Source organism: Hemiscyllium ocellatum, chromosome 3, assembly GCF_020745735.1.
Source record: "Hemiscyllium ocellatum isolate sHemOce1 chromosome 3, sHemOce1.pat.X.cur, whole genome shotgun sequence".
Classification (NCBI taxonomy): Eukaryota; Metazoa; Chordata; class Chondrichthyes; order Orectolobiformes; family Hemiscylliidae; genus Hemiscyllium; species Hemiscyllium ocellatum.
The window spans coordinates 12,088,124-12,107,028 of record NC_083403.1 but is presented as its reverse complement, the minus strand read 5'-3'; the positions used below and the strand labels follow the sequence as shown (position 1 = coordinate 12,107,028).

Here is an 18,905-nt window from a genome sequence, read left to right as displayed (position 1 = left end):
TGACCTAATCAAGTCCCATTTGCCAGCACTTGAGCCCTTCCTATTCATATACCCATCCAGATGCCTTTTAAATCATTCAATTGTACCAGCCTCCACCACCTCCTCTGGCAGCTCATTCCACGCACATACCACCCTCTGCATGAAAAAGTTGCCCCTTAGGTCCCTTTTATATTTTTCCTCTCTCACCCTAAACCTATGTCCTCTAGTTCTGGACTCCCCCATCCCAGGGAAAAGACTTTGTCTATTTATCCTATCCATGGCCCTCATAATTTTGTAAACCTCCATAAGGTCACCTCTCAGCCTCCGATGCTCCAGGGAAAACAGCCCCAGTCTATTCAGTCTCTCCCTGTAGCTCAAACTCTCCAACCCTGGAAACATCCTTGTAAATCTTTTTTGAACCCTTTCAAGTTTCACAACATCTTTCCGATAGGAAGGAGACCAGAATTGCACGCAATATTCCAACAATGGCCTAACCAATGTCCTGTACAGCTGCAACATGACCTCCCAACTCCTATACTCAATACTCTGACCAATAAAGGAAAGCACACCAAATGCCTTCTTCACTATCCTATCTACCTGTGACTCCACTTTCAAGGAGCTGTGAACCTGCACTCCAAGGTCTCTTTGTTCAGCAACACTCCCTAGGACCTTACCATTAAGTGTATATGTCCTGCTAAGATTTGCTTTCCCAAAACGCAGCACCTCGCATTTATCTGAATTAAACTCCATCTGCCACTTCTCAGCCCATTGGCCCATCTGGTCCAGATCCTGTTGTAATCTGAGGTAACCCTCTTCGCTGTCCACTACACCTCCAATTTTGGTGTCATCTGCAAACTTACTAACTGTACCTCTTATGCTCACATCCAAGTCTCTTATATAAATGATAAAAAGGAGAGGACCCAGCACCAATCCTTGTGGAACTCCACTGGTCACAGGCCTCCAGTCTGAAAAACAACCCTCCACCACCACCCTCTGTCTTCTACCTTTGAGCCAGTTCTGTATCCAAATGGCTAGCTCTTCTGGTATTCCATGAGATCTAACCTTGCTAACCAAGTCTCCCTTGGGGAACCTTGTCAAAAACCTTACCAAAGTCCATATAGATCATGTCAACCATTCTGCCCTCATCAATCCTCTTTGTTACTTCTTCAAAAAACCCAATCAAGTTCATGAGACATGATTTCCCATGCACAAAGCCATGTATGGAGTGCTGATCACTGTGGAAGGGGTAGGGAAGCTGCTGGAGAAGATACTGAGGAATAGGATCTATTTCCATTTGGAAGAAAATGGTCTTATCAGTAACGGGCAGCATGGTTTTGTGCAGGGAAGGTCATGTCTTACCAACTTAATAGCATTCTTTGAGGAAGTGACAAAGTTGATTGATGAGGGAAGGGCTGTAGATGTCATATATATGGACTTCAATAAGGCATTTGATAAGGTTCCCCATGGTAGGCTGATGCAGGAAGTGAAGTCATTTGGAGTCCAGGGTGTACTGGCTAGATGGGTAGAGAACTGGCTGGGCACCACGACACAGAGAGTAGTAGTAGAAGGGAGTTTCTCAAAATGGAGAAAGGTGACTAGCGGTGTTCCACAGGGATCAGTGCTGGGGCCACTGTTGTTTGGGATATACATAAATGATCTGAAGGAAGGTATAGGTGGTCTGATTAGCATGTTTGCAGATGATGCTAAGATTGGTGGAGTAGCAGATAGTGAAGAGGACTGTCAGAGGATACAGCAGATATTGATAGATTGGAGACTTGGGCAGAGAAATGGCAGAAGGAGTTCAATCCGGGCAAATGCGAGGTGATGCATTTCAGAAGGTCCAGTTCAAGAGTGAACTATACAGTAAATGGAAAAGTCCAGGGGAAAACTGATGTTCAGAGAGATCTGGGTGTTCAGGTCCATTGTTCCCTGAAGGTGGCAACGCAGGTCAGTAAAGTGGTCAAGAAGGCATACAGCACGCGTTCCTTCATCAGACGGGGTATTGAGTATAAGAGTTGGCAGCTCATGTTACAGTCGTATAGGACTTTGGTTCGGCCACATTTGGAATACTGTGTAGAGTTCTGGTCACCACATTACCAAAAGGATGTGGATGCTTTGAAGAGGATGCAGAGGAGGTTCACCAGGATGTTGCCTGGTATGGAGGGCACTAGTTATGAAGAGAGATTGAATAGATTGAGATTATTTTCATTAGAAAGACAGAGGTTGAGGGGGGACCTGATTGAGGTCGCTAAAACCATGAGAGGTATAGATAGGGAGGATAGCAAGAGGCTTTTTCCCAAGTGCAGAACTCAATTACTAGGGGTCACGAGTTCAAAGTGAGAGGGGAAAGATTTAGGGGAGATATGTGTGAACATTTTTATACAGAGGGTGGTGAGTGCCTGGAACACATTGCCAGCAGAGGTGGTAGAGGCGGGCACAAAAGCATCCTTTAAGATGCATCTAGACAAGTACATGAATGGGCAGGGAGCAGCGGAGGGATACAGATCCTTAGAAAATAGGTGACAGGATTAGATCGAGGATCTGGATCAGTGCAGGCTTGGAGGGCCGAAGGGCCTGTTCCTGTGCTGGAATTTTCTTTGTTCTTTGTCTTTTTGATGTCCAGGTTACATCAAATACCTGTTTATTGGTGCCTACATTTTGTATATTCCTGTGTGTCACTGTTAGTAGGCCATTCTAATATCTGGGCAGTACCATTTTCTGATGGTCAATCTTTCTTTGTCCATATATTTGCGAGATATTTCCACATAGAACCATAGAGTCACACAGTGTGGAAACAGACTTTTCACCCTAATTAGTCCATGGCAACCATGTTTCCGAATTGAACTGCACCCATCTACTAGCATTCCAAACCTTTCCTGTTCTTGTTCGTCTCTGAATGTCTTTTAAATGTTGTAACTGTACCCGCATCCTCCACTTCCTCTGGCAGTTCCTTCCACACACTAACCACTCTCTGTGTAGAGAAGTTGCCTTTCATGTCCTTTTTAAATCTTTCTCCTCTCACCTTAAAAATATGCCCCGAGTTTTGAACTGTCCCACTCTAGGAAAAAGACCCTTGTGTATTAACCCTAACCCTGCCCCTCGTGATTTGTTAAACCTCAATAAGGTCACCTCTCAACTCCTATGCTATCATGTAAAACAGTCCCAGCCTATCCAGCCTACTATTATATTCCAAACTCTCGATTCCCAGCAACAGCCTGGCCAAGCCTTTCTGAGCTTGCTCCACTTTAATAATATCGAACCAGAGCTGCACACAGTACTCCACAAGCGGCCTCACCTGTACAACCACAACATGACATCCCAACTCCTATACTCGGTAATGAAGGCTAGCGCGCTAAACATCTCCTTCACCTCCCTGTTTACCTGTGACGCAAATTTCAAAGAATTCTGTCCCTGATCCTCTCCATGAGAACATTGTGTTTAATACCATAACACTGGAACCCGTACAGTGTCAGCATCAGTGTGAGCTGCCTATGCTCATTTACTTCACGATGTTAACAAAGACAAGTCAATACGGTTGGGAAAGATCCTCATGGTTAACTAGAGTTTCAGCTCCCCCACCCATCAGCATGTGGCATTACTGTAGCCTTTGTGGTGGATGGGCTTTCGTCATTGCTCCAGTCACTTCACACAACGGTAAAGTAACTGGAACCTGTTCCACATCTGTTCCTTCAGCCTCAACTGGACTCTCGGTGATTGTAGGTAAAGCCAAATCATTCCCCAGAAGTAAATCAACTGTATCCAGAGGCAATTTCTTAACCTTCCTGACCACACTCCTCCAGGCAACTAAACACACTTCAACTGGACTCTGTACAATACAAATGGAATATATTTGCCAATCTTTCCCAGTTTCCAATACTTGATCTCTCTGCAGGAAAAGCTAACCCTTTCTTGTATCAGGCAATGGGACCCTTTGTGAGAATCTCTCTATGTCAAAGGCATCTTGAAGCTGATTGTACAGGGGACCCCCAGCTTCTGTCGTGACACTATAGATTTCTTACAGAAACCCAGCACCCATGCACCAGTCGGACCGGGAACATTCCTCGTCACAAAGGATGTTTCCGCACTCTACACCAGCATCCCCCACAATGTTGACATCGCGGCAACAGCCTCAGTACTCAACACCAACAACTGCCAATCTCCAAACACCATCCTACAACTCATCCGGTTTATTCTCGATCACAACGTCTTCACCTTTATCAGCCAGTTCTTCATCCAGAGACACGGAACAGCCATGGAAAACACATTTGCACCCCAATATGCCACCATCTTCATGCACAGGTTTGAACAAGACTTCTTCTCTATGCAGGACCTCCAACTAACACCATACATCAGGTACATTGATGACATTTTCTTCCTCTGGACCCGTGGTGAGGGGTCACTGATAAAACTACACAGTGATATTAGCGAGTTTCATCCCACCATCAAACTCACCATGGGCTACTCTCGACTGTCTGTCTCATTCTTGGACACGTGCGTCTCCATCAAGGATGGACACCTCAGCACCACGCTCTACCGCAAACCCACAGACAACCTCACAATGCTACTCTTCTCCAGCTTCCACCCAAAACATATTAAAACAGCCATCCCCTCTGGACAAGCCCTACGCGTACACCGGATCTGCTCAGATGAGGAGGAACATGACGGGCACCTGGAAATACTCAGGGATGCCTTCACAAGAACGGGGTATGTGCTCAACTCATCGACTACCAGTTCTGAGGTGCCACAGTGAGAAACTGTAATGACCTCCTCAGGAGACAGACACGTGCTGCGACCGACAGGGTACCCTTCGTTGTTCAGTATTTCCCAGGAGCTGAAAAATTATGCCATGTTCTTCGTGACCTGCAACACATTATCAATGAGGATGAGCACCCCACCAAGACCTTCCCCACCTCCACTACTTGCCTTTAAACAACCGCCAAACCTCAAACAGATCATTGTTCATAGTAAACTGCCCGGCTCTCAGGACAACTCCAGAAAACCCTGTCACGTTAGGTGCTGCAAGACTTGTCAGATTGTGGACATAGATACCACTATTATGGGTGGGAACACCTCCCACCTTGTACATGGCAGGTACTCATGTGACTCAGCCAACGTGGTCTGTCTTATACGTTGCAGGCAAGGATGCCCGGAGGCATGGTACATTGGGGAAACCGAGCAAAGGCTACGACAACGGATGAATGGGCACCGCACAACAATCTTCGAGTAAAAAATGAGGTCTGCAGATCCAGCATCTGCAGACCTCATTTTTTACTCGAAGATTTTAACCTACTGCGAATCCTCTTACAAGGATGCCTTCCTTGAAGAAGCTCTCTTCCTCCCTCTACAAGGATTTCAGTGAGTCTCTCTCTCACTGCACCCCCCAGGTCATCTCCTCTGCACAGTTCCAGCAACCGCACAACAATCAACAGACAGGAGGGTTCCCTCCCAGTTGGGGAACATTTCAGTGGTCCAGAACATTCAGCCTCAAACCTTCGGGTGATCATCCTCCAAGGTGGACTTCGGGACAGGCAGCAGAGGAAAGTGGCCGAGCAGAGGCTGATAGCTAAGCTCGGTACCCATAGGGAGGGCCTCAACCGGGACCTTGGGTTCATGTCACACTACAGGTGACACCACTGCAGTACACACATACACACACACACACACACACACACACCCAGGTTATAGTCCAACAGGTTTAATTGGAAGCACACTAGCTTTTGGAGCGACGCTCCTTCATCAGGTGATAGTGGATGAAGGAGTGTCGCTCCAAAAGCTAGTGTGCTTCCAATTAAACCTGTTGGACTTTAACCTGGTGTTGTGTGATTTTTAACATCAGCTTCTACTAACTTTATTGCTCTGGCAAAGTTAGTTTGCCTGACCATTTCATATTCAGTCACAGATTGTACAGACTGTTCACTTAAATTCCTAAACTTGGATGCAGCTAGTAACATTTTTTAATTGCATCATACACCTGACAAATCTCTGACAGTGAAGCACAGATTCCCTTCCTTTACCTGTCAATTTACTCCAAATGAGCAATGTCCTGTCCTATTCTGATCAGTTAACTTATCTTGGTATTTTCTCGAATGATGTTAAGGCCCTACATTCTTTCAATTTTGGAAGGGCCCAAGCAAGCGTCAACACTTATTCCAGCATTTCTAATTTTGACGCAGAATTTCTGCATCAGGGCTCATAACAGCTTTCATTGTGCCTAGTTATAAGTGTATCATTTAAAGCTGATGATCATTTTTCCTTGCTTTCAGAACATCTGTTTCTGACAAATGGACTCGAGTTACAGATACATAATTATGAACTGTCAACAATTAACTCCACCAGTTAAACCTCTAACCCCCTTTTAAAACTCCCCCTGCACACCTACACAAATAGGCACAAAGAAAAAGACTTGGTGTTAAGGATGGGAGAAAGACCGGGAACACTGTTCAATTGTTCTGTCCATTGCAACTGCTGAGACAATTCCTTTACGTTGTCAAAACTTATTGTTCATTGTTGCTGTCTCTCTCTCTCACACACAGCAGGGTAAGGGTCACTCACTGTGTAACTGAACATAGTCACTATATTCAGCAGGGTAAGGGTTACTCACTGTATAACTGTACATAGTCACTGTATATTCAGCAGGGTAAGGGTTACTCACTGTGTAACTGTACATAGTCACTGTATATTCAGCAGGGTAAGGGTCACTCACTGTGTAATCATACATAGTCACTGTATATTCAGCAGGGTAAGGGTCACTTACTGTGTAACTGTACATGGTCACCTAATATTCAGCAGGGTAAGGGTCACTCACTGTATAACTGTATGTAGTCACTGTATATTCAGCAGGATAAGGGTCACTCACTGTGTAACTGTACATAGTCGCTGTATATTCAGCAGGATAAGGGTCACTCACTGTTTAACTGTACATAGTCACTGTATATTCAGCAGGGTAAGGGTCACTCACTGTGTAACTGCACATGGTCACTGTATATTCAGCAGGGTAAGGGTCACTCACTGTATAATTGTACATGGTCACTGTATATTCAGCAGGGTAAGGGTCACTCACTGTTTAACTGTACATAGTCACTGTATATTCAGCAGGGTAAGGGTCACTCACTGTGTAACTGCACATGGTCACTGTATATTCAGCAGGGTAAGGGTCACTCACTGTGTAACCGTACATAGTCACTGTATATTCAGCAGGGTAAGGGTCACTCACTGTGTAACCGTACATAGTCACTGTATATTCAGCAGGGTAAGGGTCACTCACTGTGTAACCGTACATAGTCATTGTATATTCAGCAGGGTAAGGGTCACTCACTGTATAACTGTACATAGTCACTGTATATTCAGCAGGGTAAGGGTCACTCACTGTATAACTGTACATAGTCACTCTATATTCAGCAGGGTAAGGGTCACTCACTGTGTAACTGTACATAGTCACTGTATATTCAGCAGGGTAAGGGTCACTCACTGTATAACTGTACATAGTCACTGTATATTCAGCAGGGTAAGGGTCACTCACTGTATAACTGTACATAGTCACTCTATATTCAGCAGGGTAAGGGTCACTCACTATGTAACTGTACATAGTCACTGTATATTCAGCAGGGTAAGGGTCACTCACTGTGTAACCGTACATAGTCACTGTATATTCAGCAGGGTAAAGGTCACTCACTGTATAACTGTACATAGTCACTGTATATTCAGCAGGGTAAGGGTCACTCACTGTATAACTGTACATAGTCACTCTATATTCAGCAGGGTAAGGGTCACTCACTGTGTAACTGTACATAGTCACTGTATATTCAGCAGGGTAAGGGTCACTCACTGTATAACTGTACATAGTCACTGTATATTCAGCAGGGTAAGGGTCACTCACTGTATAACTGTACATAGTCACTGTATATTCAGCAGGGTAAGGGTCACTCACTGTGTAACTGTACATAGTCACTCTATATTCAGCAGGGTAAGGGTTACTCACTGTGTAACTGTACATAGTCACTGTATATTCAGCAGGGTAAGGGTCACTCACTGTATAACTGTACATAGTCACTGTATATTCAGCAGGGTAAGGGTCACTCACTGTGTAACTGTACATAGTCACTGTATATTCAGCAGGGTAAGGGTTACTCACTGTATAACTGTACATAGTCACTGTATATTCAGCAGGGTAAGGGTCACTCACTGTGTAACTGTACATAGTCACTGTATATTCAGCAGGGTAAGGGTTACTCACTGTGTAACTGTACATAGTCACTGTATATTCAGCAGGGTAAGGGTTACTCACTGTGTAACTGTACATAGTCACTGTATATTCAGCAGGGTAAGGGTTACTCACTGTGTAACTGTACATAGTCACTGTATATTCAGCAGGGTAAGGGTCACTCACTGTGTAACTGTACACAGTCACTGTATATTCAGCAGGGTAAGGGTCACTCACTGTATAACTGTACACAGTCACTGTATATTCAGCAGGGTAAGGGTCACTCACTGTATAACTGTACATAGTCACTGTATATTCAGCAGGGTAAGGGTCACTTACTGTTTAACTGTACATAGTCACTGTATATTCAGCCAGCTGAGGGATCGTGTTCCAGTAATGACCAAATTTGATTAGTGGTGAAAATAGTCTCTTTTTGTTCAGCATTCACAACACAAGTTTGAGGCAGCAATAAAATTCTGAAATACAGTTGTTACACCAGCCCTTTTATACAGTTCTTACATATATTGAAATTCTATTACTCTGGTGTTACATTGTTTTGTCTGTCATACTCAAAGGTTTGAGGTGCTTTGGTGCAAGACAGGAGATGGGTTAAAACATGTGTTAATGTTGGCAACGACCTCTGATGGGATTAAGAGACTGTCTGGTCTGCTTCCATAATTAGGAGGTGTTAGTCCTTTTGTCTTTTAACTTAGTAAATGCTCGTAAAATCACAAGGTGTATATGTTCTAAATGGGTTAGAAATTGAACCTGTACTTAATAAAAGAGTGTTGGTTATTAATGTGATCACTGCAGCTGGGTTCGGAGGTTTGTTTCCTATTTGGTTACTATTGTTAGTTTAACTCATTCATGTAATTTAGTGGAAGTGCTGTTTTGTTGGTTAGTTTCTTAAAGGAGTAATGGGTCAATTAAAAAGTATTTAAGAGGTATATACTAATTGGGGGAATCTATTCAGGTCCAGGAGATGGTTGGTGAGGGTGATTAATATTATAATGTTTTGTGTAGACTGGATGGGGGTGGTATTGTTGTGTGTGCTACACTTACTCCAAGGGAAACACTGCTGGTAGCAAGGACTAATCAGGTGTGAAAATGCAGGAATGGGTTTGAATGGGTGGTTTTGATTAGAAAGGACTGTTTTGAATTTGAATAGTAAAATATATTACAGAACCATGCTTTTATGAATGAATGAAACTGTGTAATAATAAAGAATGGGTTAGTAAGGGGTGAGGAATGAAGTGAACAGGAATCCGGTATTAATGAATATGGAGAGCTGGTGAGTGAGTTAATAAAGATAACCTATATCTCACAAGGGTAAGTGTAACTCATTCTGGAACCTTACACATGATTTGGAGATGCCGGAGTTGGACTAGGGTGGACAAAGTGAAAAATCACACAACACCAGGTCATAGTTCAACAAGTTTATTTGGAAGCACTAGCTTTCGGAGCACTAGTCCCCATTCTTCAGGTAACTAGTGAGGCAGGATCATAAGGCACAGAATTTATCTTTTGCTATATGCTGTGTGATTTCTAACTATACATAGTCACTGTATATTCAGCAGGCTAAGGATCACTCACTGTGTAACTGTACACAGTCACTGTATATTTAGCAGGGTAATGGTCACTCACTGTGTAACTGTACACAGTCACTGTATACTCAGCAGGGTAAGGGTTACTCACTGTGTAACTGTACATAGTCACTCTGTATTCAGCAGGGTAAGGGTCAGTTAGTGTTTTTGTCATTGTGACCATATAAAGTCACTGTGTATTCAGAAAAATGAAATCATACACCAGATGTACCTAATCTGAACTTCAAGCAGCTGAATTTCCATTGTTTTCTAGTTAATGATATATTACTGATTATTCCCTTCCAGGGAAATGGTGTTGTGAGTCTCACGAATTATTCTCAGAATATGAATGCAGTTGTGAACGATATGCCAATGATCCCATTGGTGTAACTGATAGTTCTGTAGTTATACAGGGTCGGGGAGGGGGTGGAAGTGGGAGGGATGCAGTTGGTGTATTGCAGAAATTCAATTTGAAACCAACCAGTTGAGTCTAAGTACAGTGACTGGGAAGAGTCCGTCCCGATCTTCAAGGAAGCCAGCTTGGTCTGTCCTGTCCGCGTGGCTGTGTCTCTGGCACGTATTTCGAGTCAGAGACCAGTACAGCACGGACACAGACCCTCCAACCCAACTCGTCCATGCCAACCAGATATCCTAAATTAATTTAGTCCTATTTGCCAGCACTTAGCCCAGATCCCTCTAAACCCTTCCTATCCATATACCCATCCAGATGCCTTTTAAATGCTTTAATTGTCCCAGCTTCCTCTGGCAGCACATTCCATGCACGTACCACCCTCGGTGTGAAAAAGTTGTCCCTTAGGTCCCTCTTAATCACCCAAAATCTATGCCCTCTAGTTTTGGACTCACCCATTCAAGGGAAATGATTTTGCTTCCACTGAAAGCAGTTGAGACCAAAACGTTGTATGATTTCAGGGAGTAGGAAAAGAGCACTTGAGACTAAAGAAATCAAAGGATCTGAGGGAAAAGTGGGAAATGATTTCGATGATCAGCCCTGATCGTACTGAGTGACAGGGCAGGCTCAAAGGGCTGAATGGCCTCTCCCTGCTGTTGTCTATGGACCAATGAGATATTTCACTTCATTTCATTTCAAAAAAATATTCTATTGAGGAAGAAAGAATCTATGAGAAAGATGTACCACCAGTGGCTGACTGAGGAAATTAAAGAGGGTATCAAATTGAATTTTAAAAATTCACTCCAGAAAAGTTTACTGATGGGTTAGAAAATGGGATAAATTTTAGAAACCAGCAAAGAATGACAAAACTAAATCAAAGAGAATGAACGAAAGCCAAATGGAAAATCTAAAGAGATAGGAAAACTTTCTGTAAATAATTGTAAAGGAACAGGGTATAACTGGAGGGAGGGTTGGTCACCATAGAGTTTGGGGAATTGATAATGTAAGATAAGGAAATGGCAGAAGCACTGAAAGGGTATCGTGTGTGATGCACTGTTTAAGACATAAGAAAACATCCAGGAATTAAAGCAAATCCTAGGACAGGCACTGGGAAGCCTACAAACACTAAAGGCGGACACATCCCTATGGGCTTCCTATGAGCTTTCAGTACATGGCTGCAACCAGAGCAGATACTGATCCTCACCTTCCAAAATACCATGACTGTGGAAAGGTCCCATATTATTACACAGTAGCGAATCTGTGTGATTACAGGACTGACAGTCAGTGTGATTACAGGACAGTCTGTGTGAGTACAGGACAGTAAAAAATGAGGTCTGCAGATGCTGGAGATCACAGCTGCAAATGTGTTGCTGGTCAAAGCACAGCAGGTTAGGCAGCATCTCAGGAATAGAGAATTCGACGTTTCGAGCATAAGCCCTTCATCAGGAATAAGAGAGAGAGAGCCAAGCAGGCTGAGATAAAAGGTAGGGAGGAGGGACTAGGGGGAGGGGCGATGGAGGTGGGATAGGTGGAAGGAGGTCAAGGTGAGGGTGATAGGCCGGAGTGGGGTGGGGGCGGAGAGGTCAGGAAGAGGATTGCAGGTTAGGAGGGCGGTGCTGAGTTGAGGGAACCGACTGAGACAAGGTGGGGGGAGGGGAAATGAGGAAGCTGGAGAAATCTGAATTCATACCTTGTGGTTGGAGGGTTCCCAGGCGGAAGATGAGGCGCTCCTCCTCCAGCCGTCGTGTAGTTGTGTTCTGCCGGTGGAGGAGTCCAAGGACCTGCATGTCCTCGGTGGAGTGGGAGGGGGAGTTAAAGTGTTGAGCCACGGGGTGATTGGGTTGGTTGGTTCGGGCGGCCCAGAGGTGTTCTCTGAAGCGTTCCGCAAGTAAGCGGCCTGTCTCACCAATATAGAGGAGGCCACATCGGGTGCAGCGGATGCAATAGATGATGTGTGTGGAGGTACAGGTGAACTTGTGGCGGATATGGAAGGATCCCTTGGGGCCTTGGAGGGAAGTGAGTGTGGAGGTGTGGGCGCAAGTTTTACATTTCCTGCGGTTGCAGGGGAAGGTGCCGGGGGTGGAGGTTGGGTTGGTGGGGGGTGTGGATCTGACAAGGGAGTCACGAAGGGAGTGGTCCTTGCGGAACGCTGATAGGGGAGGGGAGGGAAATATATCCTTGGTGGTGGGGTCCGTTTGGAGGTGGCGGAAATGGCGGCGGATAATACGTTGTATGCGCAGGTTGGTGGGGTGGTAGGTGAGAACCAGTGGGGTTCTGTCTTGGTGGCGGTTGGAGGAGCGGGGCTCAAGGGCGGAGGAGCGGGAAGTGGAGGAGATGCGGTGGAGGGCATCGTCGATCACGTCTGGGGGGAATCTGCGGTCCTTGAAGAAGGAGGCCATCTGGGCTGTGCGGTGTTGGAATTGGTCCTCCTGGGAGCAGATGCGGCGGAGACGAAGGAATTGGGAATATGGGATGGCGTTTTTACAGGGGGCAGGGTGGGAGGAGGTGTAGTCCAGGTAGCTGTGGGAGTCAGTCGGTTTATAATAGATGTCTGTGTTGAGTCGGTCGCCCGAGATAGAAATGGAAAGGTCTAGGAAGGGGAGGGAGGAGTCTGAGACAGTCCAGGTGAATTTCAGGTCGGGATGGAAGGTGTTAGTAAAGTTGATGAACTGTTCAACCTCCTCGTGGGAGCACGAGGCAGCGCCGATACAGTCATCGATGTAGCGGAGGAAAAGGTGGGGGGTGGTGCCAGTGTAGTTGCGGAAGATGGACTGTTCCACATATCCTACGAAGAGGCAGGCATAGCTGGGGCCCATGCGGGTGCCCATGGCAACTCCTTTAGTTTGGAGGAAGTGGGAGGATTGAAAAGAGAAGTTATTCAGGGTGAGGACCAGTTCAGTCAGTCGAAGGAGGGTGTCAGTGGAAGGGTACTGGTTGGTACGGCGGGAAAGGAAGAAGCGGAGGGCTTTGAGTCCTTCGTGATGGGGGATGGAGGTGTACAGGGACTGGATGTCCATAGTGAAAATAAGGCGTTGGGGACCGGGGAAGCGAAAATCCTGGAGGAGGTGGAGGGCGTGGGTGGTGTCCCGAACGTAGGTGGGGAGTTCTTGGACTAAAGGGGACAGGACCGTGTCGAGGTATTGGGAGATGAGTTCGGTGGGGCAGGAGCAGGCTGAGACAATGGGTCGGCCGGGGCAGGCAGGTTTGTGGATTTTGGGCAGGAGGTAGAAACGGGCGGTGCGGGGTTGTGGGACTATGAGGTTGGAGGCGGTGGATGGGAGATCCCCTGAGGTGATGAGGTCCTGGATGGTCTGGGAGATGATGGTTTGGTGGTGGGAGGTGGGGTCGTGGTCAAGGGGGCGATAAGAGGAGGCGTCCGCGAGCTGGCGTTTGGCTTCAGCGGTGTACAGGTCAGTGCGCCAAACTACCACCGCGCCTCCCTTGTCTGCGGGTTTGATGGTGAGGTTGGGATTGGAGCGGAGGGAGTGGAGGGCTGCACGTTCTGAGGGTGAGAGGTTGGAGTGGGTGAGAGGGGTGGACAGGTTGAGTCGGTTGATGTCACGGCGGCAGTTGGCTATAAAGAGGTCGAGGGCGGATAGGAGGCCTGCACGGGGTGTCCAGGTGGATGGGGTGTGTTGGAGGCGGGAGAAGGGGTCGTCAGAGGGTGGGCGGGAGTCTTGGTTGTGAAAGTAGGCACGGAGGCGAAGGCGGCGGAAGAATTGTTCAATATCTCGCCGCGTGAGTACAGGACAGTCAGTCTGTGTGAGTACAGGACAGTCAGTCATAGTCAGACAGTCATAGAGGTGTACAGCACAGAAACAGACCCTTCAGTCCAACACATCCATGCTGACCAGATATCCCAACCCAATCTAGTCCCACCTGCCAGCACCCGGCCCATATCCCTCTTAACCCTTCCTATTCATATACCCATCCAAATGCCTCTTAAATGTTGCAATTGTACCAGCCTCCACCACATCCTCTGGCAGCTCATTCCATACACGTACCACCCTCTGTGTGAAAAAGCTGCCCCTTAGGTCTCTTTTATAGCTTTCCCCTCTCACCCTAAACCTATGCCCTCTAGTTCTGGACTCCCCAACCCCAGGGAAAAGACTTTGCCTATTTACCCTATCCATGCCCCTCATAATTTTGTGAACCTCTATAAGGTCACCCCTCAGCCTCCGATGCTCCAGGGAAAACAGCCCCAGCCTGTTCAGCCTCTCCCTGTGGCTCAAATCCTCCAACCCTGGCAACATCCTTGTAAATCTTTTCTGAACCATTTCAAGTTTCACAACATCTTTCCGATAGGAAGGAAACCAGAATTGCACGCAATATTCCAACAGTGGCCTAACCAATGTCCTGTACAGCTGCAACATGACCTCCCAACTCCTGTACTCAATACTCTGACCAATAAAGGAAAGCATACCAAATGCTTTCACTATCCTATCTACCTGTGACTCCACTTTCAAGGGGCTATGAACCTGCACTCCAAGGTCTCTTTGTTCAGCAATACTCCCTAGGACATTACCATTAAGTGTATAAGTCCTGTTAAGATTTGCTTTCCTAAAATGCAGCACCTCACATTTATCTGAATTAAACTCCATCTGCCACTTCTCAGCCCATTGGCCCATCTGGTCCAGATCCTATTGTAATCTGAAGTAACTCTCTTTGCTGTCCACTACACCTCCAATTTCAGTGTCAGCTGCAAACTTACTAGCTGTCCCTCTGATGCTCGCATCCAAATTATTTATGTAAATGATAAAAAGTAGAGGACCCAGCACTGACCCTTGTGGCACTCCACTGATCACAGGCCTCCAGTCTGAAAAACGACCCTCCACCACCACCCTCTGTCTTCTACCTTTGAGCCAGTTCTTCTGTGCGATTACAGGACAGTCAGTCAGTGCGATTACAGGACAGTCAGTCAGTGCGATTACAGGACAGTCAGTCAGTGCGGTTACAGGACAGTCAGTCAGTGCGGTTACAGGACAGTCAGTCAGTGCGATTACAGGACAGTCAGTCAGTGCGGTTACAGGACAGATAGACAGTCTGTGCGGTTACAGGACAGATAGACAGTCTGTGCGGTTACAGGACCGATAGACAGTCTGTGCGGTTACAGGACCGATAGACAGTCTGTGCGGTTACAGGACCGATAGACAGTCTGTGTGGTTGGCACTGCTGCCTCACAGTGCCAGGGACCTGGACTCGATTCCATCCTTGGGTGACTGTCTGCCTGATTACAGAACAGTCGGTGTATATGTACGTATCCAGTTCTGGAAGTTAATGTCTTATCCTGCTGTTTTTCTCCCTCTCTGTATCTGTATAGGAGAAGCTCAAGTTTGTGACAGTTCTGGGAGCAGGATTATTGTGTGGGACAGCTCTGGCCATCATTATCCCTGAAGGAATCGAGCTGCTGCTGGGAGATCTCACGACAGGTCAGTGCCCACTTACATGCACTATTATTCCTATAAAGACGTAACCTGTGTAGGGCCATAGATAAGTTTGTGTTCGAGAGAGTTAAGAGTTATATAGATTGAGATGCACCACTCCATATCATATCCATGCCGAGGTGAATGATGGAAAGTGGGCATATACGTGACAAGGGTGACTATAGAAGGAGCAGCGAGACTCGAAGGGGTTCAAAGAGATTGATCGATACAAGTTGGTCAATAAACTGACACAATCAGAAAATCTACCTGGCAGTGGGCAGATGGTCCTCAATGAGCTCTCTGTTCTCTTCCTCTGCCCTTCCTGCCCCCTGTCTTGCCCCTTTCCCTTTCCCTATCCCCTCCCCTTCACTTTCCTCCCTCCCATCTATGCCCCATCTCCACCATCGCCTTGCCCATGCTCTCCAAACTCCAGCTCATATAGATCTGGTCAACCTTGACTTCCTTCATACAACAATCCCTCATCCCAGGAATGAGTTGAGTGACCCTCCATTACAATCCCTTTTGGGAAGGGACATCCTTCCTTGTGTACACAAAGGCAACATACCATGTGAGATCTTCATTATGTGGTGTACCTTCGTGTTAACTTTGTATAGTGATTAGATTAGATTAGACTTAGATTAGACTTACAGTGTGGAAACAGGCCCTTCGGCCCAACAAGTCCACACCGACCCGCCGAAGCGAAACCCACCCATACCCCTACGTTACCCTTTACCTAACACTACGGGCAATTTAGCTTGGCCAATTCACCTGACCCGCACATCTTTGGACTGTGGGAGGAAACCGGAGCACCCGGAGGAAACCCACGCAGACACAGGGAGAACGTGCAAACTCCACACAGTCAGTCGCCTGAGTCAGGAATTGAACCCGGGTCTCTGGCGCTGTGAGGCAGCAGTGCTAACCACTGTGCCACCGTGCCGCCCCGTGATGTCCAAGGACTTCCCAGTCTGTCCCAATTCAAAACATATTCTGCTTTCTTGTTCTTATAGTAAAAGAGGATATCTCCACACTTGGCCCACATTACATTCCTTGTGTGATATTCTTTCCTATTTGTCCAACCTGCCCCTTATTCCTCTGCTAACTTTCCCACCAAATTCCTATCATCTGCAAACAGACGTGTTACACACAGCCCTCTCATTGTGAGAAATAGCAGAGTCCCATGCACTGATTCCATCACATCAGTGAGTACCTGAACCCAGAGCCTGGAGACCTGACTCTCTCAGTGAAGCTGCTGAGATATTGTCTTCGTCGGTGAGACAGCTTAATGCTGCTGATTCAGGTGGGAAAACCTCACCATCTCTAATTGGCTTCCAAAGTGACCGCTTAATTATTCATTCCTCTGAATGTTTCTTTTCAAACTGAGGCCTGGGGGCAAGGTTTCATGCCTGATGCACCGAGAAGGGGGCAGTGAATACAGGGCAGTGTGCTTCTGTGAGGAGATAAAAACAACACAAAGAGGAAATATGTCAGCACTTTGAAAGTATGCATTTTGATAAACTCTGTCGTCTGAAATTACAGATCAGCAGAGGAATATATCACAGAAGCAAGTTATCATGGAATACAAGGTGTCTGATGGAAAGCAGGCAGGCACAAAGGAATTTGCACCCCCCCATTTTGTGATTGGCATTTCCCTCGTCATGGGCTTCCTCCTTATGTTCATCATTGATCAGATTGGCAACTGCATTACATGGCAAGGAGGTATGTTCATCTCTCTTACAACAGAAACTTGGATAACGTTAAAACCAAACTCCTTTCTCTCCCAGTTGGCCTAGTGAGAGAGACAGAGAGAGAAGAAATAAAGATTTGTATTTATATAGCACCTTGGAGTGCCATAGGGATCAGTGTTGGGACCACAATTATTTACAACATGGTCATGTATGTACTATCACCAAAACCATTGGGAAGGCAAGTGGTTAGGGTCCCTCACAGAGTCTGCAGAGGGATATGGACAGGTTGGGTGAGTGGGCAGAAACTTTGCAGATGGAATATAATGTGGGGAAATAGGAAGTTATGAGCAGGAAAAGTAGTGGAGCTGAATATTATTTCACAAAAAAAAACCAAAAACTGGAATACGAAACAAAAACAGAAATTGCTGGAGAAACGTATTAATGGAGGGAAGAACAGGGCTAACATTTCAAATCCAGTGACCCTTCTTCAGTTTTGTTCAGATGCTGCAGTTCTCCAGCCATTTCTGCTTTCATGGTGAACATTATTTAAAGATAAGAAGAAAGCTATGGACCAGAGGGATTTGGGCATCCTAACAATGATGTAGGGTACTGTCACGAGACTAATACTCCAGAGATACAGCCCAATATTCTGGGTACATGGGTTTGAATCCCATGGTGACAGATAATTAAAACATGAATTTTATAAACATCTGGAATTCAAAGTCAAATTGAATGAGCTGTATTGTTACATGTACTCAAATGAGTACAGTGAAAAGTTTATAGGTCACCATTTACAGTATCCATACCTCGGTACAGCTTCTTCAGATACAAGAATCTAGAAGATCGAGAAATAAAATGTCCAGCATTGCAGAAATAAAGGTTCATAACCACAATTCTTCCAGCTCGTACCACGCTGGCACCAAGGTTCCAGTCCACACTGGGCCCAGGCTCCTGATCACTCTGAGCTTCACCGGAAGGATCAGGAGGCTGGGAGATCGCACTGGAATCACCTCAAAACCAGGGGACCATGCTGAGACCATGCCAGGATGAGAGAACGCCCGGCTGGGAGGACACCACGCCACACTGGGAGGTCACTATGTCAAACCAGGGGGCACCACGCCACACTGGGAGGTCACTACGTCAAACCAGGAGGGCACCATGCCACACTGGGAAATCACTATGTCAAACCAGGAGGGCACCACACCACACTGGGAAATCACTATGTCAAACCAGGGGACACCACGCCACACTGGGAGATCACTATGTCAAACCAGGAGGGCACCATGCCACACTGGGAAATCACTATGTCAAACCAGGAGGGCACCACGCCACACTGGGAGATCACTATGTCAAACCAGGAGGGCACCATGCCACACTGGGAAATCACTATGTCAAACCAGGAGGGCACCACGCCACACTGGGAGATCACTATGTCAAACCAGGGGGGCACCACGCCACACTGGGAAATCACTATGTCAAACCAGGGGACACCACGCCACACTGGGAGATCACTATGTCAAAACAGGAGGGCACCATGCCACACTGGGAGATCACTATGTCAAACCAGGAGGGCACCATGCCACACTGGGAGATCACTATGTCAAACCAGGAAGGCACCACGCCACA

General features: G+C 46.4%; 1 protein-coding gene across 2 annotated transcripts in view; it reads left to right on the top strand.

Annotated features, from left to right (window-relative positions):
• The window catches only part of LOC132830635 (zinc transporter ZIP9-like), a 77,703-nt gene that overhangs the window by 32,203 nt on the left and 26,595 nt on the right, over positions 1 to 18,905 (top strand). For both annotated transcript variants that reach the window (XM_060848486.1, XM_060848485.1), the window contains exons 2-3: positions 15,492 to 15,600; positions 17,131 to 17,310. In XM_060848486.1, coding sequence (XP_060704469.1) covers positions 15,492 to 15,600; positions 17,131 to 17,310 — 289 coding nt within the window. The remainder of the gene's footprint in view (positions 1 to 15,491; positions 15,601 to 17,130; positions 17,311 to 18,905) is intronic.